At 35.9% G+C, this 25,480-nt stretch overlaps 1 protein-coding gene across 3 annotated transcripts in view; it reads right to left on the minus strand.

The window, feature by feature from the left end:
- LOC128862514 (E3 ubiquitin-protein ligase TRIM33) overlaps positions 1-24,655 on the minus strand; it is an 85,281-nt gene extending 60,626 nt beyond the window's left edge. For 2 of the 3 annotated variants that reach the window (XM_054101192.1, XM_054101182.1), the window contains exon 1: positions 23,579-24,655. In XM_054101192.1, the coding sequence (XP_053957167.1) occupies positions 23,579-23,782 (204 nt within the window). In that variant the 5' untranslated portion in view covers positions 23,783-24,655. The remainder of the gene's footprint in view (positions 1-23,578) is intronic. The other variant, XM_054101199.1, reaches the window with a different exon arrangement.
- Positions 24,656-25,480: the final 825 nt, after the last annotated feature.

Below are 25,480 nucleotides of genomic sequence, written 5' to 3' on the forward strand. Positions count from 1 at the left end.
GCACCAGCATTTGTTGCTGCGAACTATAGAGGCGAGCAGGCAAAGGCGCACAGGTCGCTTGGTCGGTACGTAACAGCTGACAAACATTAATTTTCTGTACATTCATTACACTACCAAATAGCGTTGCTGAGATAGCAGCACAATGCGTGGCAGTGTTGGCGTGTGTTTCATACAAAAGCAGTCCAGCACAAGAGTCGAAAACCAGTACTTTACTTTCCACTCTTCGTTCACATACCTCAACACAATTTCCATTTCAAACAAAGAAGAACGCAATAAATTGTATGTACTTTCTTCTCAACTAATGCAATTGTATTCCTGTCGCCCGTATGCCCAGCCCTGCACTCGCTTTGTCCTTCTCTTCGCCGTGTATGTACTTTACTTTAATCTTCTTGAGATGCATGATAAGGATTATGTGATACAGTTCGTCTAGAAGGAAGTCTTTCGAAAGCTTTCTTTCAAGTTGTCCATTGGTGAATATGTACGAATAATTATAATTTGCAAGTATGACAAAGGCCAGCAACAGCAGAAGCAAATATTGGATTTGGAAGCACATCACTGACAGTAGATATGGTGCGGATTACAGCAGATGCTTCTATAGAGCTGGCAATGTATTTTAAAACATGTATAAGTAAAGGGTATTTCAAATGTAAGCTACTTAATAATTGGCACATATGTATGTACATCCTTTGTCAGGTTTTTGGACGAACTTCTCTCCCATTTGCGCTGTTGTTAGAAAATATTTCTTCAGTCATTTGTTGACTTCCGGGTGGCGCATTCTGTCTACCAAATGTTTCGAGACCGTATTGTTTTTGTTTTTGTAGCAGTTTACAACACTATGCCCAGTGCAGTGAAGTCATCGGCCGTCGCCATAAGGCAAGAGGGCAAAGAGTGTTAGATGAATGGGCATTTAGGAGATGTCATGCGTGGTTCTTTCACAAACCAGACATAAATATATTAAGTATTTTGGGGAAATAGGAGCCTAATTCACTATAATATAAAGAACGTAATTGTATCAAAATAACGCTAAAGCTCTTCGTCTGCCCCCAAGACTTCGTCGATGAATTTTAGCTCTATCTCACCTTATGCGACGTAGAATAGAGTGAATTTAATCTGAAGTTTACACTTCGTCCTTATGGACTTTTATGCCTTCTACTCATCACAGTACCTCATCCAAACCCAGTTACCTTAAATTAAGGTAGAGCTGGGTTGGCTTGAGCGTATATGCCTTTCTTTTGAATGCAATTGGCCGAGTTGTCTCAATCTTCTCCACGCTATAGAAAGTTATGCCACTTAAAGAACTGAATCACTTCTGATTTACCCACATAAAATTTAACTTTAACCACACTGCACAAGAGACGGCATCGCCAAGACGGCTAATAAAATGAATGTCGAACTCAACGCGCAAAACATCGATTGTTTGATGAGCTATGTGATAACTTTAAAGACCGGCCAAGGACGTGACTTCAATTGCAACGCCCACTAAAATAGCGTTCAGAGCAGTATTTTTGAAAGAGAGAATATTTGTGAATGCATTCTGCGCTGATTTTCTGACTCCCACATCCGAAAATTGTATTGTAAAATTCATCAGACAATATATTTTTGGTAAAATCGGACGTCCCAATTAGGCGGTTGATTGCTGTTTTTATAGCAGTTCACTAGGCACTGCCAGGGCGGTGGTCAGCGATCTTCATCGTCTAATTCATCTAACGGTAGACCGAGGAAATGTGCTGTTTCGACAGATTGGGGTCAGAGAGCGAGAGAGGGGGGTTAGTTGAGTGGGTTTAAGAGCGCATATGAATAGGTGATTAGTATCGTGCGGGAAACCTTCCCATGATGGACATATATTGAGTATGTCGGGGTCGATTATGGATAAGTAGGCGTTGAACCGGCTACAATATTTAGACCGTAATTGAACCAAAGTTACGCAAGTCTGACGAGGCAGCCGAAGCTCTTGTTGCTGTTGTAGTAGCATAAACATTCCCCATACATGTACGAGGAATGCTGTTGAAGTGATAGACCTTGGCCGGATATAAATCCGTGTCGTACCGGTTACGGAGAACCGATTGTCGTGGGAACGTGGAATGAGCTGAAGTTCTTCGTCTATGTAATGAGTGGTGGTTGTACTCCGGTAACAGCATTCGGGGAACAGGTGTTTGGGAAGGTGGTGAGAGTTTGATCGCTTCATTTGCCTTCAATTTCTGCTTCAACTGAAGGCTTTAAGCAAATAATTGAAGATATATATATATAAATATTGAAGAAGAATTGCACAATTCCCAGCAGGCTCGTATTTTGGACTGAGTTGCACACTCTAGCACAGCAGCTACAATCTTGTATATTAACACGCCAATCTCATGAGTTTTTTGCACAAAATTACGTGCAACAGTCACTCATTGAGCGATTAATTTTCTCAATAAACTCTCCAAATCTTTTTCAGTTCATTTGACTGATGGTCAAGCTTACGTGCGGATACCAGCTGCAAGTGTCAAAACAACCAGTAATTTAAAAATTAGATCATACTTGGGCCACCCTTTTTGCAGTTCTTAAGTACACCAACAACAAATTTCTAGAATCAGTATTAGAGCTCTCAAAATAAAACAGACGCTTCTAAGCGAGGGGATTATTTTTCGGAATGTTACTTGTTCATTTTGAATTTCATCCAGTCTAATGATTAAAGTTTGTGGATGGCATTGGGCAGATGTATCTACAAAGTATACATTCATAAATTCACATTTACACAAGCTCGTGCACATACATACGCACACATCTATATAGATGTATGGATGTTTGGGAGAATATATTCCTTCTGTACATATTCATTTTACTTTATTATAATGATTATGCACATTGTCGTTTTCCTTTTTCTACGCCATCTTTTTAATGTTGGGTTATTAAAAGTGAACTACAATTTATTGAAAGCCATAAACTTGTCTTTCAGGCTATATTATTCATGCAACCTCACAAAATATTCAACAACAACCACAAAAGTATACTTTTGACTACAATACAACAACAATAATGACTTACAACTCTTCAAGAAGCAAAAAAATAAAAGTAAAATAAAAAACAGAAGAATGTATAACACACATACACAAACATAACACAGTCACAAAAACAAAACCATCGAGAGGCGAGTAGTACTCGTATAAAACTTGAATGATACTTATACGAAAATTTTAAGTGCAGTTGGAAACATAATAAAACATTTTATTTTTGCTCAATAAAAGCGAAAACCTGTAGATTTACAAGCTGCTGAATCGGCGCGTCGACACTATCGACCTGCTGTCTGGCAGCTGTGTAGCACAGTACTCGTAAGAACACAGAGCTTCCATCCATCGAAAATTCGCATGGCAGTCTGCTGTAACGAACGAATGGCTGCATGAATGTCGCTAAAAAATACTCTGTATTGCTTTGCGCTAAATTCGTTATTTAGTTTGTTATGTTTCGTGGAGAGATGCTTGAAGATAAAAATGAAATCTCGATGTTAAGTACTTGAGAATTTTTTAATATGCAGCTACAGTACAGGTAGGCAGATGACTATCGCTAAGAGCAGGTGTACTTCAATTTGTTGATTTCAAAGAAATATTTATATCTGACAGACATTTGTGAATTCCAGTCAAGATAGAAAGGTTATAGTTATAGGCTCGTTAATGGCGCTGTATAATAAGATGTTTTTTTTTCGGGAAATCAACAAGGCTTCGCCAACGGAATATGGTAAAAGGATCTACGAAATAGTAGCCGTCAGGCACCATTTTAAACTTTTACGACATTTTTGGTTTGGATAATAATCGAGGGTCATGCAGCGGAATATGTTGATGGTTTCTGCTACCCCGCATGCAGAATAACAACAGATGGCGAAGCCGATGAAGATGCCAATAATAGGTTGAGTAAAGCCAGAGCAGCGTTCGAACGACTTAATCCTGTATGATCAAGCTCACAAATCTTGGCTTGCAAGTCCTTAAGATTCTTATATTTGAGTCAATTTTATGCTGAACACTTTTATGTGAAATATTGCGAGAATAATTTTTTCCAATGCAGGAAAAATAGAGGAAAAGCACATAAGCGATATTTTTCTTTACTAGCCTGATTTTTTTCTAAAAGAAAATTCGTTATTTTTTCAATATTTCCCCTGATAAAATTTTATATTAATTTTTTCACTTTTTCATAAAAAAAAAAATTGGAATGATTAATCAGTTTCTCGAAGCTATAGCGCGGTTTTTTAAGAGTTTGAGAATTTAAAATGATAACACGAAACATAAATATTGTTGGAATGTACTTTTTTATTATAATCTGGTAGATCATTTCATGGCATTTCTTTTTTGAATATGATGTCCGGCATATTATAGTATGTCAGCCGCTATGAGTTACATGGTCCATTCGATCAGTCCAATTTTTTACTACTTTTTCCAATAAAACTGAAACATATATCTAAATGAGCCCAATCAGTTAAGTATAGATATGAAATAAAAATACTTTTTTAACGAAGTTAGTTTTGTTTAATCCTCTAAATATTATACACCCCTTTTTTGGCTGTTTAACTGAGCCCCTTAACCTCTTTTTCGCAGAAATGACATCTCACGCCTTTACAAGACACTCCCACGCTGAACCATTGGAACAACATTTTTTGCGTCTTTAAAAGGTTTAACATAGATTTTGTCGTTTTGCTTATTAAAAACTTGTCTCAACAGTGAAAATTTTGCAATTTTTGAAAACAATATTTTGATGGCCATTGGCCGTGTGCCACCGCAGAAGCTGCTTGCATCTGTCGAGTCAAATTGTCTTCAAGCGCGTTGTCAAAAGATGGCCAGTTGAACGACGGAAGACTTTCGTGTGAACATCATCTCTAATTAGTCTTGACATGGATCTGGCGAATACATTTAATTCCCTGGATATGATTTTCTGCTTTCTAAGGGAATTTTACGAATTATTTCTCAAACGGCTTTTATGACCTGTCTGGTCCGAACGACGCGAGGACGACCACTTTTTTCTGTCTGTTACTTCAGACGTTTGGGGAAAAACGATTGTTCGTGCGGTAAACAAACAATCTGGAAATACTAAGTGTTTTCAGCAATTCGTAAATCTCACTTGCAGTTTCCTTTCCTTAGCTCCCCACTCCATTGTTAACGAGCGAAATTTACCACGAAACTGGATTGTCCACACTGAGTATAGTTTAAGAGCTGGCAATCCATACGAACAAAAGCAAAAATAACGGAACTGTTTTCCGCCACCTTTGTTCTCGCTGTATGCATTGTAAAATTTGTCATTAAGTAGATAAATAGATATTTCTTTTCGAAATACAATTTTTAGGAGATCACGTTCGCATCCTGAATAAAATCTGATGAATTAAGCCATTTTTGTGTAATTCAAAAGACAGCTTTTGCTGAGTATGTTTGATATGTACAATATCTCACTTTTTACAATAATTTCAATTTCCCCTTTCATTCGTAATCCTAAATTCGCCTCTGATCCGCCTCTGCTTTAACCCCAATATCCATCCATTAAATCAGCTTGAGCATTTAGTAAATCCTAATTATGTCTTCTACAAAGCCGAAGTAGTTGCCAGAAACGATTTTTTTAACGACAAGAAATGTAATAACAATGAATTTGTAGTAAATGGCCGCGATTAAATTCGGGAAAATAAACTTCGTACTCACTCACGCCTGCCTTGGCCTTACTCGATATTGCAATTCATTATTGTTGTTTTAACAGTATAATCGTTTCGCTACCACTTTGTTGGCATAGTCTACTTTAGCATGGTTGTCGTCGCCGTCTCCCCATCTATGGCGTCTTTCTGTGTCCTCTGCGTATGAGATTGGCATTTTAAGATTTACAAAGATCAACAACATTGAAGACAACTTACAGCATCTTTTATCTCTTTTCACCCTTCGCAAAATATTTATGCATTTGCATAGGTCACCTTGAGGGAATGCAATAAATATTAATGTTACACGCGCTTCGACAACTTTCTCTACGTTTTCGCAAACCTTGTTTTGCGTAATATAGAGCACACGCACATGCCTTTTTACTCTCCTTTTGCGCTCGTCATAAACTCGCGTTCATGCATCCCTGCACGCATCGTCACAGTAGCGGCAATAGAATTAGAAACGTGACTGGCCGTCGTACACGAGTTCACTGAGGCACTGGCACGAAATTCGTGCTGCACTGTGAGAAATTCGAAATACACACATACACTTATGTATGTATGTAGGTATAATAAGCATGTACTATGTACTCGTATGTATGTGGATATAAAGAATATATGGCACGGGTAACATGAAAGCAACACTTACAAGCTGTAAGGCAGCGGCGGATAGGCATCAGTTGGATGACTAGCATTGTGAAACATTTCAGTTTAATGATCGTGTCTTAAAAGTGAGAAGCTGATGTAGTCAAAAGCACGAAACCTTTCAGACACACTTGAAACGTTCGGATCTGTTGTTTCTTACAAATGCAGATATTCACATATACATATCTGTGTGCTGTTTGGTGTACACATATAAACATAATTGCTTTAGATTTCAAGAACAACTTTCAAGTGTTTTGAAAGCCACTTCATGCGCTGCAGAATATTAATAAATATGTACAAGCAATATATTTATTAGAGATGGGCCAATTGGGAAGAAAATAAAAATCGATACGTTAAGCTACATATGTATGTGTGATACTCTTTATTGCATACCATTAAATAGCATGAACATTACCCATTAATATTTAGGAAATGCTACTGGAGTGACAGTCGACGACGGAATCGAATGTTACAGTATCGGCACCATAAACACCATTTACAATTTCATAATTGTGACTTTTTGCAGTTCTCTCCATCCTCTTATTTTTGCGCAATGCAGTATGCTTTTGGGAAATAAAGCTAAATGGTAAGTTTCAGTCTTTCTAGTGTTAATTCTACCAGTTGCTGCCCTGAACTAAAAATATTTCAGTGTTTTTTCGCTTTATTTCGACGCCGAAATTAATATTATTATTAATTATCTTATCATAAACTGTTCCAAACAGTTTTCTGACTAATCTTCAATTCCATTTTCGAAAAAGTGCTCACATGCCGGTGCGACCCCCGATGATTTCCAAGATTTCATTTTCGACGATTGGCCTACCAGAAGGAAATCGTTATTTTGAATGCTGTCCTGTACAACTGGCTTAACGAAACGTGAGACATGGCTCACTAAAGCCATCTGCTGGGAAACATTCAAAACTGTTTACTTCACTCACCTAATATAATTTAAGCGCACGAGTAAATTACGTTGTAGTTAAGTTAATTAATGATTGCATTATAAATCCTCGTGTATCCACGCTAGGTATATTTAAAAGCTTCGCATCCTAAATTGAGTAATTGGTTGAATGTAAAGGAAATAAATGTATTGTGCGTCATAGTCTCCTTGTTGTTGGGCAAAAACATCCATTTTTCAAAATAACTAATACCCATAAATTAACATAGTAGTGCGCTCGCCAGTTCGAACGGCTGGGCGTTCGTTTGTTCGTTCGTTTTTTTATTGTTGTTATTCTCATTTGTTGAATCGTATAGATGGACGTATACTCTATGTGCACTCGTCTATTCCTTGCTCGACGATAGTCATCTCTTGAGCCGCACTGTATAAATTCGATTGTTTAAAAACCATGGAAAATGGAAAATACATGCACATACGAGTGTATGTATGTATGTATATACACTAGCGTATAGTTGTACAAACTGGATTGAAAACAAAAGGCTAAAACTTGGTACCTAATTTATTCGTTTTAACGGCCAACCGCAGAAAATATGGCACATTGTGAGGGAAAACCACAATAGATGCTGGAACAGGAAGGGCTAATACGAATTTAGTGGAAAATTTTTGCGGTCAATTTGGTACGTTTTGCGGTTTATTTATCTTCAGGCTGTGTATTTTTTTTTTCTCTGTAAAGTTGTATGGCGTAATTTTTTTCTTGCGTACAGCAATAAATATTAACAAATTTCTTAAACTATGTCCATACATATTTATTGTAGGTAAGTATGTATGCATGTGGTGTAAGTTGAAACCGCAAAGTCTGATCAAGTAAGTCCCATAAATAATTTTACAGGTCTGCGGTTACTCATTGTAACCATATAAATGCATAAACGAACTTCTAAGAAATTACTGTTTTCGTTTTCTCAGAATACACAACCAGAGAAACAATAAACAGATAATTAAAAAAATATCCAAAAGTCAAACTTGAAAGCAATCATTGCCATACACAAAAAAATAACACAGAAACCAGCTGGCTCAACTTTTGAGCTAATATATACATAAATATACATGCAACGCCCCGTTTTTCCTTATGTATACCACCACACGTTACTTTTGCGTTGGTTTTAACCTTAATAAGATTTAAGCGTCATACCTCACTCTTTCCGCCCTACCCTTGCCTCCAAGTGCTTTAACTTCAAATCCGACCTGCCTACCGCCGCACCCATGTCAAATGCGGCAAGCCCCAACCAACAACGTGCGCCTCCATTCACTCGTCCAGTACCTGATAATAATTCGCATCTCTGATCGGATTAACTAAGTATTTCGTGGCGTAGTGGTGATGGTGTACCTAATCCAATGTGTACGGGCGTAGTGTGTGGTGTGCGCGGAGTGTGGTACATGTCGGTTCTCTGATTACATTTTTTCGCCTCATGTCTGCACCTATCTTCTTATCTACTCCATAATAACCGCGTTCCATCTCCCATTCCGAGTGTATCTGTATCTTACCATCTGCGGGCACGTCTCGCTGTTGATCTCCAACGTTTTTGAAGCTCCACTACCTCATTACAAAAATATTGCAACGAGTAATCAAGAACAGGACATTTTGTTGGCAGTTTCATCCTCTTTTGTAATTTTCAGAGTATTCTATTTCTTGTGTTGCCTTTGTGCAAAGAAAATAATTATAGCATTTGTATGTATTCGTAGCTTGGAATTAAGGAGTGGTGTTCGCGTTGTCGGTGCAGGTAAGTGGAAAGGCTCAGTTATATTCGAATAGTGTACGATTTCACTGATTAATCAATTTAAATTTTTAATACCCAAGAATTCATCACGTAAGAACGTGGCATTGATCACCAGCATACGTAGAACATTATACAAAACCATTGAAAATGTTATCTCCTAGTCGCAGAATGTTTCTTATTTTTCTCTTTGGTCAAGTACATATTTGAATTAGCATTTCGTGCATTAAATTTTGTCAGTATTAAAATTTTATAGTGGTCTGTTTTGTTTAATACCCTTTTTTTAAACGATTAGGAATATATTTTAAATATATGTACTTTAGCAGCCGTGCTTTCGTCTCTGATGCTCACAGAAAAATCAATTGAATGAGAGAAATAACAGATAAAAGACAAACAAGGATGATAGATTACCAGGCTTAGCCAACCGAAGCAAAATTATGAGAGTAACTTCGGCTGCCACGTCACCGGGGACTCGGCAACAGAATTCTGCTCGCTCATTTCATACACGAGTCGAACCAGTCGTTGTTTTATACGGCAATGAAGCATCATGAACGGAAGGTGTGTGGATTTTTTTTTGTATATCACCAACACAATCTCGGTTTTTTCGTATGCCATGTGTCGTCAGCAAATCAGCAAATTCTTTCAAATACGGTGAGAGCCGTCGGTTAACAGTCTGATAATAACCACATCTCTGAAATATTTTCACCATGAAAGAAAAAGGAATTGAAAAGGAAAGAGAAGTGTGGTGGGTAGGGTTGTCACCACATCACATAGTTGCATTAGGGAAAACAAATAAGGAAAATGGTGAAAATTTTAAGCTTATTTACGGACATTTTTCTCTAATAGTTATAAAGAAGGAAACAGCAAAAGCATTTGTAAGAAATATTAATTTGGGGAAAAGGAATACATTATTTTCTTGGTAGATGGCAGTATTGATCGATATCTCGTAAAGCATCGATGAAACAATTTGAAGTTAATGCTCTTTGTCAAGGTGACATTTCACACTAAAAAAAATCGTTTGCTGTTTTTTGTTCACAGAAATAATCGAAGTTGAGCGGCATCGCCCAAAAGCTAAAGATTGACCATGAAACAGTTTTAAATCATTTGCAGAGCAGTAACTATACAAACAAAAGACGTATAGGAATCATTATTTAAGCTATTCAATTTTCAAAAACCTAAAAGGGATATTAACTGCATTCAGGCTTTTGGTGAAAATAGGCTACGAAAACCAGAAAAATAACTGTTTCTGTTAGAAATATCTACAAAAAAATATAGTCATGATTATGAAAATATATACATTTTTTTCCTACTTTTTACAGAAAACAACTCGAGAAGTAAGGACAATCCTCAAATATTCGTGTACAGTGCAACTAATTTTTTCTGTTATTGGACAAACAAGTGCTGCCAATGCTTTACGGGGTATGTATTGAACCACTTGCGGCCGCCGTAGCCAAATGGGTTGGTGCGTGACTACCATTCGGAATTCACAGAGAGAACTTTGGTTCGAATCGCCGCTCGGCAGGCAATGGCAAACCTCCGAGTGTATTTCTGCCATGAAATCTGCCGTTCGGAGTCGGCTTGAAACTGTAGGTCCCTCCATTTGTGGAACAAAATCAAGACGCACACCACAAATAGGAGGAGGAGCTCGGCCAAACACCCAAAAAGGGTGTACGCGCCAATTATATATATATATATATATATATATTGAACCACTAATCCCTTGTCAGTGTAAAAAATCTGTTAACAACGACCAGCTGTCATTGAAATATTTGAGCCATAACGAGATAAATTTGAGTCTGCGTCAGTTGAAATAACATCTTGACACATGCATTTGTAGGATAAAGTTAAAAAGTATGAACATAATTGCATAAATATGTATGTATGTACGTGCATATGTACAATATATTCGCTATAATACGGAGCAAGGTGAATTTGTACAAGGTGCTATCCAAGGCGTATCTATAGAAGGTGGTGTGATTAGTGTACAGTAGGTTCTTTTTATATGCGGTTTTTTTTTATGCGGTTTTGAAATAGTGCGGTTTTTTTTTAAATTACAAAATGCATGTCGACCTATCGCGAATTGTACATATAAACAAGATTCTAAACTAGCTAAGCAAAAACTCATCACAGATTACATCAGAAATGCTAACCCTACAAGTATGGAACCGCCTGCATAACTATCTAGATCAGACGTGTACATTTCCTCAAGTGACGAAAGTGGTTTTACGCCAAATCCTAAACGAACGCGCAACATGTGGGTATTGTCTGATTCTATTTCTGACTTAAATTTATTTTTCGATTCTGACGTTTCTTAAATAAAGATATAATTTTCAAAAATACAATATTTTGTTTATGCGATTTTATTTAATTATTTCAGATTCATGCGGTCTATGGAACGTATCTATAGTTATAATATGGGAGTAGTGCCCTTTTTTATGCGATTTTATTACATTATTTCAGATTTATGCGGTTTTAGCACTTTTGAAACGTATCTATAGTTTTACTATAGAGCTAGTAGCTTTTTTTATGCTGTTTCTTGCGGAACGTATCTACCGCATAAAAACAGAACCTACTGTAGTTGATTGCCTGTTCTTTAACTCGCCTTTAATTTTGAAATGTCTGTAAAACGGAATGACGAGAAGTTGTTGTTGTATTGTGAATGTGCAAAAAACTAATTTTATCTATTTGTCATTCATCCCATTCTTCTATTCAGTTCCAAATTAAAAATTATGTTGCTCGAATGATATCACTAAAGCAGCCTTCAACATGAGGATGTCACCACAAAATGAAATAACGAAAAGCTTCTCAAATTTACTACTACTGTACCTTCCTTTGCCGTGAGAAAAAAGAAAAGAAAAAAACTTTACAAGGAAAATAAAAACGTGTCAAACAGAATAAAGTAAAGAAAATCGCTGTCAAACCAACGGTTATTCATGCCAGTTCTTAGTTTTATTAATATAAAGAATGACTTTTTAAGAGATGATGGATTACGAATTTTTGTTGAGCTGCTGCATGACTATCATTCGGAATTGCACAGGTTAGAATCTCTGTAATGAAACACCAAATCATAGAAAAAGTTTTCGCCCCTCGGCAGGCAACGGAAAAACTTCCGAGTGCATTTTTGCTATGAAAAAAATTTCCCATAAAAAACCATCCGCCGTTCGGAGGCTATTTGTGGAAAAATATCTAGACGCAAACCACAAATAGGAGGAGGAGCTCAGCCAAACATCCAGTAAAGGGTACAAGCGCATTTTTAACTTTTACTTGAGTAAGAAAATTTATTTGTTTTCCTTTGCAGTCATCAATTTTTTTTTCTCTGTCAGATTACCACTACACCTACAAGTTTTTCTATCGGAATTGATTGAAGAGTTCTCCGAACAAGTTTTTGGGTGTTCACGCAAAATAGTAAACAGTTTTGACAAGAAAATGAGATAAGAAAATACTTCCTAGCCATGCTTCACAGAATGTTCATTCCCACATACATATGTACATCATAAAACTTATATATATTTTTTATATAAAACATACATATATTTATATTGTGTTTATATATATATATATATATGTTTTATTTATATACATACGTACATACCATACATGACATTTGAGGGATGAGTAGTTTGAAACCACTATCTACAGTATTGAAGCGCACGGGGCATTATAATTTAGTTTGAGTGCAACAAGAAAATAACAGAATGCGGTGAATGGCGCTCTAATGAGCTCCTGGCTGTATTGTTTCATGAACCAAATCACGCATGAACGAGGCCGTGTATTTGTAACTGGTTTTGAGAAAAAAGTAGTAGGTACAAAAGCGGGTTCGGGTTCTTTGTTTTCATGTCTTTGTTTACGTTTTGCGATTAGTTGGTGCTTTACTCGTACAAAGGGGTTTATTTCCGATTGATTCTGGAATCTTTCAAAAATCATAATGAAATGATGTGTGCCGTGTTGGAATGCGAAAATTATTATTTTTTTATGTAGATTTCAATTTTATGCAGCAGTAGCAACTCCACATGCTGGGGTTTTACATTAACAGTCCCTTTTGGCCTCTTCACAGACTTCCTTAAAACCCAATGGTTCAATGAATGAAAAGGACGTTTGCACTTCGACCTCATGGTGAGGTATGAGGTTCGACGCTCTAGACAGTACTAGTTTCCTGGGGCGGCAACCCTAAAACTGCAAAATCCCGAGTCATTCCGGTGGGTGGAACCGACTACAATGGAAATGGCAATCTGTCACCTCTCAGTTGTAAAGATTAGTCACATCCCTCAATTGTGGCAAATAAACTATGAACATAAGCCTACTATTAAGAAAGTTATTTCCTCACAGTACCTCATCCACACACAGTTCCCTTAATAAACCTATACTAGAGCTGGGTTGGGCTCATCATATGTGTCTTTCTTTCGGCCGCGATGTCTCATCCTTCTTCGCACCATAGTGCTGTTGTCTCCGGGGGCTGGTCGCAGAAACGACAGAATTCAGTTGGCAATATCCCAATCCGCCAATGTATCCGTTATTTCGTTCCTACTTATACACCTATGTCCCTAGACCCACATGAACCGGATGCGATTGTTCATTTCTAGCAAATTTAATTTACCGACACACTCAAGGTCTAATAAGGACTTAACCTTAAAGGATGACAACGTCTTGAGTGCCACCTAACTGTCACTCAGAACGGCAATCCGCTCATTTCGGCTCAGACGGCGTACACTTCCACTTGGAAGATTCTGGGAAAACTACCCAACAGCATATATCGCTTTGTTTTGGGGCCATATATTCCAACGCCTATGCCTTCTGGTGCCTTCGAGCCATTTGTGTACCAATGCAGGCTAAACTCTTGGAGTTACCTTTCAAGTGCAGGTGTACTCCCATTATTTTAACATCCTTTTTCTTTAGGTTCGACATTCCACACATCGACAGAAGAATACACATTTTGGCAAACTTTTCGAATGCGTCGTGTTCTTGTCAAATAGAAACTCCAGGAAGTTTAGCGAATTACGCGGAAAGCTGAAGCACAAAATAAAACGTAGCAAAATGGAGAAAATGTAAAAAAAAGGAACGATTTCGTGGGTTCTTTTTTAGATACAGCCCAAAGCCTATACCTCTTTTTTTTTGGTTTTGCAAAAATCGCATTCATTTTTCAAAATTATCATTTTCTAAAATAATAGGTCGCCTATACTCACCAAAAATTTTTATTGATTTACAAAAACAAGGTGACCACAGATGCTGTTTAGGGCGGGCAGGTAATAAGTCTTATAGTTTTTAAAGCGTTGCAGAATTCTAGGTAATGTATATGCTGTGAGCGTCAAAATAAAGCGTACAAAGCATTTTGTTATAATATGGATTTTATTTCAGTCTTTTATAACAAAACAATATATTTTAATTTCATGTTTTTTAAATTAGTATATTATTTGTTATCTACTAATTACTAGAAAACAACAAAAAAATAAATCACAACAACAAAAGTTATAAGACAAAAACAAAATTTAGTGCATATTTTACGCGTCAAAATAAAGTGTACAGCGTACATCAGTAGCATTTTAGCGATGTTGTACGGTAAAAAATACCGTTATATTTGGTTGTTTACTTCCTCTTTCGATGCATTGCAACTTTTTTCGTATTGTATTTTAATTGGTTGTAAATTAAATTCTATTATTTATTTTTTTTAATAATGGATAAACAAACTTCGACTGATGTTAGAGAACTGGTACTAAAGCTTCGCAATGAAGGTAAAACCTTTCGCGAAATTGGCTCTATTGTCAACAGAAGCCATAATACTGTGAAAAAAATAATTGAAAAATACAAAAAGTTCGGCAAAGTAGAAAATCGCCCAGGTGCAGGCCGTCCAAAAATTTTGAATGAGACTAAAGTAAGGTCTATAGTGCGTGACGTCAAGAAAAATCCCCTTAAAAGTGCGGTCAAAATATCACAAGAAGTTTCAACTGCATCAGATACTAGCGTAAGTTTTTTTTTTTTGTCCCCATTTATTTTATACATCTGTCCTTTGAGGTTACCGTACACTTTTCCCAATCCATTTTTCCCAAAAGTCATTTTTCCCAAAACTTTTGTTCCCAATAAAATAACTCCCAAACCAATTTTCCCAAAACCATTTTCCCAATTCAATTAAAATCCTATTTTTCCCAAACCTGTTTTATGGAACACGTACGAAGCTACGCTTAACAATCAACACCGTACTAACAATATAAGCGAGGGGTGGCATAACAGATTTCAACTTATGGTTGGAAAAAACCATCCATCATTGTACTATCTTCTTCAAGAGTTTCTGAAAGAGCAGTGTGACACAGAAACAATTTTAAGACCATTAGACCTGGGACAAAAAGTAAAAGCAGCTCCAAAAAAGAAATGGTTACAATCAAAGATGAGAATGAGAAGTATAGTGGCTCAATATGAAGATTACAAAGGGAGCGAAATTTCTGAGTAACTTCGACTCCTTGGACACAATATCAGCCTCTAAAGAATTTTTACACATTTTATAATTTTTATATCATTAATAAATCATTTTTTGCTCTTTGGAAAAAAATGTATTTGGGAAAAAAGTCTTGGGAAAAACAGTTTGGATGAAAAAATTTGGGAACATTTGCCTTTGGGAAAAGTAAACATTGGGAAAAAAGTTTTGGGAAGAATGGATTGGGAAAACTGGTCGGCAACAGTCCTTTGACATTAAGTATGTTGTTTAACAATTTGGTCAGGATTTATATACATCGCTTAATGGCCAGTGTCAAAAGCGATAAAATTAAAATAAACGAAATAATAGCAATTAAATAATATATAATACAATAATACAATACAAGTTTCACTTTACATGATTACATTTTACAACTATTTTTAATTATTTTTTTTACATATATGGTTTTTTAGCATTTATCATACTAGGTCGCTTGGTCGGGTTCTCTTTAAACGCATTTTCCCGTTTCTTTCCCTTTCAAGAAGTTTGTTAATTTCTGCATTACTGTGTGTGCGTATTTTTTCAAAGTGCCTTGTTGTTATCTTTTTGATTTCTTCGTCTACTCTTGCTATATTAAAAGTCCTGTGGATGTCATCATTTTTTGTGTACCTGTCAGACATGGTCAAAATTCGAAGAATCTTTGATTGCTGTCGTTGGATTTTTTCTATATGAGTTTTTTTAGCCGTTCCCCACACCTGTAATCCATATAGCCAGATTGGTTTAATCATAGTTTTGTACACTAATAGCTTGTTTTGTGTAGTGAGCCGGATTTAGAGCAGACTAACCAATGAAGTTGTCGAAGTTTTTCTTTTATTTGTTTGACCTTTTGCTTTATGTGTTGATTCCAATTTAGTTTGGAGTCCAAGTGAATTCCCAGATATTTAGTAGATGATTCTATTGTAATTGCTTTATCATTTATTTTAATTGGAACTGCGGTAAATTTTGTTTTGTTAGTAAATATAACCTGTACGGTTTTGTCTTCATTTATTTTTAGGCACCAGTTATCAAACCATTCCTTAACTGCGTTTGTGTATCGCTGCAGTTTTTCAGTAGCGATAATTAAGCTTTTGTCTGACGCTAATAGTATTGTATCGTCTGCGAACGTAGCAATTGAAGAATTAGTTTCGTCAGGAGGTGGTATATCTGCGGTGAATAAAACATATAGTAGAGGGCCAAGAACGCTTCCTTGCGGAACTCCAGCAGTTATTTGATGAATACCTGAACATTGATTGTCAAATTTAATATAGAAGTTTCGGTCGGTTAGATAGCTTTTTATGATGAGATAGTAGTCAAAAGGTAGCATTCTTTTTATTTTGTGGAGTAAGCTTTCATGCCACACTTTGTCAAACGCTTTAGCTACGTCCAAAAATACTGCGGCACAGTATCGATTGTTTTCAAGGACTGATTGGATTTTATTTGTAATTCTATAGATCTGTTGAATAGTCGAATGTTTTTTTCTAAATCCAAATTGATGATCCGGTATTATACGTTTTTCGTCTAGAAGTTGGCTTATCCGATCATGCAGTAATTTTTCAGCAATTTTAGATATTGTCGGTAATAAACTTATTGGTCTATATGATGACACGGTAGTTGGATCTTTACCCGGTTTTGGCAATGCAATAATCTCTGCCACTTTCCAGAGCTTCGGAAAGTATTGTAAGCGAAACATTGCATTAAAAACGTTTCGCAAGTATATATATGCCTCGTAAGTGCCAGTACAATACGTCGAGCGTTGCACGCAAATGGGTTACATGGTCGTCTCCCACGAAAAAACCCGCTAATATCGACAGTTAATCAAAAAAATACGAAAATCGGGATGTTTCTTTCTGCAATAATGTCCTGTTTAGCGATGAAAGTAAGTTCGAGGTATTTGGGCAGAAAAAACCTGTAAAGTCTGGAGAACCAAAAATAAAGAGTATGCCGACCAAAATTTGATAACCACAGTTAAGCACGGTGGGAGTTCGGTCATGGTGTGGGGATGTGTGGCGGCAAGCGGAGTTGGCAATGTGGCTTTTATTGAAAGTACCATGAACAAAACAGATTATCTGAATATTTTACAAAATAATTTACTTACCAGGGTGCAGAAATTAGACTTGCAGGGATCTTGGATCTTTCAACAAGATAATGATCCCAAGCACACAGCAAAAATAGTAAAAGAATGGCTCTTTTATCGTACTCCTAAGACCTTGGATCATCCTCCACAGTCACCGGACTTAAACCCTTTTGAACATTTGTGGGAGCATTTAGACCACCAAATCCGGAAAAGGACAATCACCAATATGGATTATGCTGAAACTCGCTATAAAGGAAGAGTGGGATAAAATTTCATCTGACGTGACAAAAAAACTAGTGGAGTCGATACCTCGAAGACTGTCTTCCGTTATCAAAGCAAAAGGGAAGTCAACAAAATACTAAATCGATATCATCTTTGTAAAATATATCTCTGTACACTTTATTTTGACGCGTAAAATATGCACTAAATTTTGTTTTTGTCTTACAATATTTGTTGCTGTCATTTATTTTTTTATTGTTTTCTAGTAATTAGTAGAGAATCAAATACTAATTTAAAAAACATGAAATTAAAATATATTGTTTTGTTATAAAAGACTGAAATAAAATCCATATTATAACAAAATGCTTTGTACGCTTTATTTTGACGCTCACAGTATGTATTTTTCAAGAGGTTTGCTGCGCTAAGCTGTCGTTCTTCCTCAGATAAAACCACAGTATATTCATAGGAGTAACAAGTAAGAATGGCTAAATTCGATCCGGATGTTTTGAACAATCACAGGACAAATCGACTCTTCTTATCATTATTAGAATTTTGGTATGTACAGTCTGTCATACAAAAACATAACCGTAGAGTTCCTTTATAAAAATTTAAATGCAGTTAAATAAGCCTATCCATTCAGCAATATGCGTTGTGCAATTTGTTAGTTTTGTGAGTTCAAAAGGAGTCCCGCGTATGAAAAATGATTTGTTCCAAAAATTTAACGTGTATCTGCAGCAAAATATTTAAATAAATCAAAGACGCTCATAAAGAAATGAGTGCAACGGTATACCGAAGTTAAAAACGTTGATGATTTCCCCGGACGAAGTCTAAAAATATACCTCTCCAAAGCGAGATCAGAAGATCCTCGATATGTTTGTGACAAAGTCGAACTTATTATGTATCCAAATACACGGTTCGAGGGCGTTTACCAACAGACCACCGTAATTTCCGGAGCACATTGAAAAAAGACTTCCATGGGCTAAGGCAAATTCAGAACAGAATTGGACAAACATATTGTTCACAGGTAAATCTTTCTTTTGGGCGAATAGCTGCTGATAATCGACAACATCCACGAACTGTGAAACATCCAGTTAAGACTCATGCTTAAGGCGGTTTCTTCGAAAAAGGATTTGAACGTTTATTTGTTTACCGCTAATTTGAATGCAGTTTTGATGAATAAAATTTACCAAAAAGCAACATTGCTATCAGCTGCGAAGATAATTGGAAGAACTAACCAACCTTGGATTTTACAAGAGGACAACAATCCCAAATATCGAAGCCGAAGGTGTATAGAGTGAAAATAGCGAAATGGGTTTGGCTTATGGGATTGCCCCTCACAGTCGGCTGATGAAAATGTTTGGGCAATAGTTAAGCAAAAACTCAAAAGGAAAACAAATATGGATGGTGAAACAGTTATCAAGGCAAATTCGGCTGATTTAGTTCCACAATTTGCGCAGAAATTAACACAAATTATGACTCAAAGAATTGCAGTCATTATAACATTTTCTGGAATATATTGCGTATTTTATTATTATAAGCCCATGCAATGCAGTTTGTTTTCTATGGCGGTCACGCTTTTGTTAGACAGACATTATATGCAAACATCCATGATGCAAAGAATAATGAGATGGCGCCCATCGTGGTCCCGTTACTTTGCGCTCAGCGAATTTGACAACTAGTTACGTGATTTTAGCTCCAGTATGGCCAGATTAGCATTTTCGTAACTTGATTTAGCATTTTTTTTTGTTATTTCTATTATTTTTTGTCTCGGAGTTTTAGTTCTTTCTTCATGACATTTTTCTAGCTGTTCTAATTAAAATGTCATGTTTATAATTTTGTAAAATATACATTTTTTAATAATTATTTAAATAATTCACTCAGTTTTATTTAGCTTTACTTTTTTTTAACATCTGGTGGCATTGCCCGCGATTGCCGGTATTGTTGGTGTTCTTCTGCTTTCGGCAGTCAAATCTCTCTCTCGCTACTGCAGAGTTGCCTAGCTTTGGATATAAAAACGCACTAAATGCCCATTTAAAGAAAATAAAACACGAAAGTTTATTGTGTTAAGTAAGAACTTTGTATGCGTCATGATATTGAGCGTGACAAATTGTCTGTAGAATGTGCGTTTTTTTTTAAATAAATGTGTTATGCTTATGTACAATTTAATTTATGAGTTTTTTTTTGTTAAGCGAAATTCTTTTGTTAAGGGAACGACTTTTTTGCTATATTTGAAGTTATGTAACTAATATAGATAAGATACTCTTTTTGTAAAAATGTCAGTATGGTTTCTTTAGTATTTTCTGGTATTTTGTTGCTTATTTTTACTATGAATACACCTCTTGATGCTCTATGTCTCACTAAGGATTGATGACCGGAAGAAACGATTACACCTCTATGGTTTCAATTCGCATTCAATAAATTCAAAGGCTTTTTAAAATGTGTAAAAAGGTTTTCAATCTTAAGAAGAGTTGAGAGAGGGGCATTTAATATTTTTGCATAGCCTTAAATGGAGCCAAAAATTAAATTTGCACTTTCAAATTATCAAATTTTATAAGAGTAAAAAAATTTTCATTAGCACTAAAATCTTCTCAGAGTGGCCTTTTTTAAACTTATTTTGTATAATAATACAGTTTTTTTTCAACCTAAAGTCTCGGTAGCCTTAAATTAAAAACAAAAAGAAACAAACACCAAATTTAGAAATTGTGGCATTTTCGGTATAAAAAAGCACTAAATTTATTGCGAAGAGCAAATGGTTGGCAATACTGCACAACTCTGCAAACGTGACGTCACGTACGCTCTGATGGGCGCAATCTTCTTTCTATCATTCTTGGCAAACATCTACCTCGATTCCTTTATGCTGTTGCTTACAACCGTTATGTGAACAATATTGTAACACCCTTAGGCACCAATGACACTTCGTTGCCATCTGAATAACGATTGATTGGACGAGTGTGTGAATACTTGTGAAATGATCGTGCGGAATTCGGCTGCCGAATCCCCAAGTGACGAGGCAGCCAAAGTTCCCCTCACAAATTTCTTTTTAACCATAGCTAAATAGCAAAGCTGGTCATCCTTGAACGCGGGTAATTTCGGTGGCAATCAATGAAACCTCTTTTAGTATGTCGAAATATTGTAAAGATATGGAGAGTTATAAACTTGATTAATGTTATAGTTAGTTTGATTATTTTAAATTATGAGCATGATTGTTTAAAATTGGAAATAGAAAACATTTATGTAAGGGCTCAAGTCTTTCATTTGGCCTTACAACCTTTTTAAAAGACTCGTTGCCAAATACTTGCAAAATATTTTAACAAAATTATATTCCAAATTCTAAAAACATCTGCATACTTTAATGCAGCGAACTTCATTTTAACGAAGTTGTCGAATTGAATAAATTTATTCAGTCGCAAGTTGTTTGGGTGAAATACCTAGCAAGAAAGTAATTGAAGCCTGAATCATGTTTATGTACATATGTACCTAAAAATCGAGCTGTCGTCCTTCGTGTAGGCTTCCTTTTAACTTGTTGAGTTTTTATAAGTTAATCATCATCATTTGCATGCAACCTACATATATATCTATGTATGTATGTGTATTACACTGTAATCAAAAACAACCGATCTTAGTCTCCCTACACGCTTGACTAATCAGCCAGAAGCAACTACCCATTTTTAGTCGCGTGTGTTTTGTTTTATATACTTTCTGACTCACAACCTGCATGATTTCCTAACAAATGGGGAAGGGGGAGAATAGGAAAATATTGAAAACACATTGTTCGAGCAATGCAATATTTCCGAGGTGCACAGCAATGTAGTAAGTACAAAGTATATTTATGGCTGAAGGTACCCGCAGATGTAATGCTAAGTCATGGCTTAAAGGCAACCGACCAACTAAAGTCAGCCGAGCGCCGAGTGAGCGACCGATACACCACTTTTGCCAACAATCAACAATTTGGTTGTTGCGACCTGTGCTTGCTTGCATTTGCACAGGCGCACCAAACATAACATTTACGAATAGTGGTGTGAAATAAGCACGATTGTTGTTCGGTTGTGTTTTGCCTTTTAACAAAGCAGTTGCTCGCTTGGCTGATAAGTTTACTGGTTCGGCGTTTCTCTTGCTTTGCTATGCGATTAATTTTTATTTATTTTTTATTTTGCCGTTTCGGTGTGTCGGTGTTGCTGATGCGATCAATTCGTTTAGCTGTTAGCTTGAATGCATAGTAGACAACGCGTCGTTTGTTTCTTGGATACTTCTACCCCATTCACGGCATTGCCGGTCGGCTTAAACCATTTATATCTCTGCCTTTTATTTTTCTCCCTTTTACTCCGTCACTTACTTTCGCCTCATCAGGCAATTCTCTTTTTTCAAAGATAACGTTTCCATGGAGAGAAATGTGCTTAGACATGCAAGTAAAATCACATTGCACCCCAAAGCAGCTGACGGAATACTCACTGTGTGGTTTGGATATGTTGGCAATCGTCATTTTGTAATATTCGAGCAGTGTGCCAGGTGTGAATGCAATGCAAACGATGCGTTTTGTAAATTTGCTGTGAAGTCATTTTTTTATATTACTAACGTAAATTTAAAATTAAATGAAAGAATGTCATTTCCTTTTACTATATATTTATAGACCTTGTTTGTGGGGTTACCGGGAAAGACATCCTAGATACTTAAGGACATTATTATCTAGGCAATTTCCGATTGATGAATATGACGTTATGTCCGTTTTCGGGATAATCGATCTCAAAGATTGCCTTCAATAGCGATACCAAACACCACCTGTTTAGTACTTGACAAAATTTACACAATCGAAAATGGGCGTATAAACATATTTTTGCGGTCGGGAGATCCTCTTGGTATTAATACCTCATTTTGTTTTATTCATTTCTTTTTTTCTTAACTCTGCCTTAAAAAAAATAAGAGGAAAAAAACAAAACAAAAAAATCGGACCATTGAACTAACCTTTGAAGAAGACACTTACAAAAAAAGAAATTTTTTTTTGAAATAATACTTAGAAACGATTGTCAGTTTTGAACGTACTGAAAAACTACCTAATTAATAATGTCCTTAAGTGTCTAGGACGACTTTTCCGACAACCTTGCAAACATCACTGAAGCCGATTCTAATCAGTTTAGCATGCAACCATAGCAGTAAGAGATACGATATCGTTTGGCCGTATATACAACTCTTGGTGAGCTCTGACACGCAGGACATAATCCATATATAGGCAGGCATTTATCAAAGCACAAGATTTTTAATTTTGGTGTTAATATTAAAGCGGCAGTTGTAATCAGCATTGTCATTTTTGTTGTTGCACAAATTTAGGACAGTTCAAAATATCAAATATATATATACATATGTATGTTTATACATGCAGTTAGTTTTTGATTTGTATCGGTACTTTGCAAATGCTTTGACGTCAAGCCATTTGCACTTAATTATGGCCTACCCTTATGTATTTATAATCCAGACTATTATGAGCTTAAATAATAAAAATCATCAATGTTTGTGGTGATCGATACAGACCTTTTTGCCAAATAATAAACTACTCGCACCACAAAAATTACAAACCTCTCTGACTCTGAACCTTATTATGAATATTTTGTACATATTTCCGTCAAAGGGCGATTTATAGTTATATGTATTTGAATAACCAAAATTCGGATCATGTTTTAGAACAAATACTATTGTACAAATGTATTCCGTTTTTTAGGGAATAACATTCATTAGCGCTGAACTGTAACAAAATTGCCAACAATTATCGATTTCCGGCCGCATGCGGAAGCACAACCGGATGCGCCGCATTGAGCTGCTCTGTAAGTTGTACCGCCTTAAAGCACGCACACGAGTATATATGCTTAGCGGCGTTTCGTTTGCACATGATAGCAAATTTACTTACCCGCTTCTCGGCACTATCGCAGGGATTCCCAAATGACGAAGCTGAAAATGAGGACGTAGTCGCTGTAGCAGCATTGCCGATGCCGGCGAGCTGTTCCGGTGCTGCTGTCTCGGGCATTGCCGTATCCATTTGTTCTTGTTTTATAAGCGGCATGAGCGGAACAAAGTCCGTTTTGGCGATGCCTTCTAGCTCCTCGAACTCCATGTCCGTTAATATTAGGCAAGAGTTGGAGTGGGACACAAATAATTTTTGTATGATGAGAGTTTACAAGCAGGAAAAATTAATTACGCGTTTAGATACCCACTCGATACAATCTTCACTACGCTTTGCATAAGTCCAATTTAATTTAGGAGTAGGCTGTTCAGCTGCAGCTGTTTCTGTGATTATACGCGTGTACTAACATTTTTTCTTGTGTAGTTTCAGTAGAAAAAAAAACTTCGCCAAAAACTTTTTGTTTCTTTGCTTGCCCACTTCACAATTTTTGCATATAACTTTTCAGTGCACGTTACGTTCTCTTGTCTGCTTTCACTTTTTTCTTTTCCTTTTTACTGCAGACCTTAGTTTTCTCGAACTCACTTCGTTCCTTCCTTTGCTCCGCACAAATATAATTGAAACGAAAATTTTCGCCTAGAAAATTTGCTCACCACTCATTCTTTTATTTAGATCGTTTTTATAAACTCATCTTTCAATATTTTTTACACTAAAATGAGCTTATGCAGATTTCACTCTTTTTTGTAAATGAGTTCTCTTATTTAATTAAGAAAGCAAAAATATTAAAAGCTACACACCGTATATTGAACTTTTCTCGGACGCTTCTTCACTGTACAGAAATTTTGCTTTTTTGTTGGGGACGGCCATTTTGAATTTGTACTGCAGGGTTGCACCTGCTTTCCCGAAGAATTAAAACAGTAGAAAAATTCCTTCGAAAATATTATATTATAGGTATTTCGCCAAACTCACACAAATAGAAACAAATATACGTACATTTAATAATACCATTATGCACTTATTTATGAATTTCATAATTATTTCATTCAATGGGATAAAAAGATGCAACTCTTTCCTAGCAACTCTGATTTATGTTTTTTGTTTTGTGCTACCGTTCAGTATTCTTGCGCAGTTCTTTTTCGTTCAAAGTGTTGCCGAGAAAATCATTAAAGGAAGAGTTGCATTGCATTTTTTGAAACCTTTGTAAATACATATGTGTACGGCATATCAATTTGGGGAGCAATTTGGTCACCAATATGACGTCTTCAAGGAACAAGAACAATGCAGAGCAAACTCTCTTAAAAAAAATTTAAGTTAGCTGCATAATCTATATAATAAAAAATAGTTTAAAAAACTAAAAAACACTCTTTTATTGCTAATCGAACTAAAAAGTAGAAAATAAATTTTAATGACAAAGAGACCTATAATGAAGTAATAGCAAATCGAACGATTAGTCATATTCAACTACCTCAGAACAGAATTATAACAAAAATTAAGATACAAATAGAGTAATTCAAATTAGAGTTAAAAGCGTGGGATGCTTGATATAGTAAATATTACAATCATTCTATTGGCAATTACCTATGTACAGAGGGTTATGAAAGTGAAGCAAAATGCATCCCACGCTTTTAACTCTAATTTGAATTGCTCTATTTGTATCTTAATTTTTGTTATAATTCTGTTCTGAGGTAATATAGTTGACTATGACTGATCGTTCGATTTGCTATTACTTCATTATAGGTCTCTTTGTCATTAAAATTTATTTTCTACTTTTTAGTTCGATTAGCAATAAAAGCGTGTTTTTTAGTTTTTTAAACTATTTTTTATTTTCTACTTTTTAGTTCGATTAGCAAAAAAGCGTGTTTTTTAGTTTTTTTTTTAACTTTTTTTTATTTTGAATGAAAATTATTATTA

Source organism: Anastrepha ludens, chromosome 2 (assembly GCF_028408465.1).
Source record: "Anastrepha ludens isolate Willacy chromosome 2, idAnaLude1.1, whole genome shotgun sequence".
NCBI lineage: Eukaryota > Metazoa > Arthropoda > Insecta > Diptera > Tephritidae > Anastrepha > Anastrepha ludens.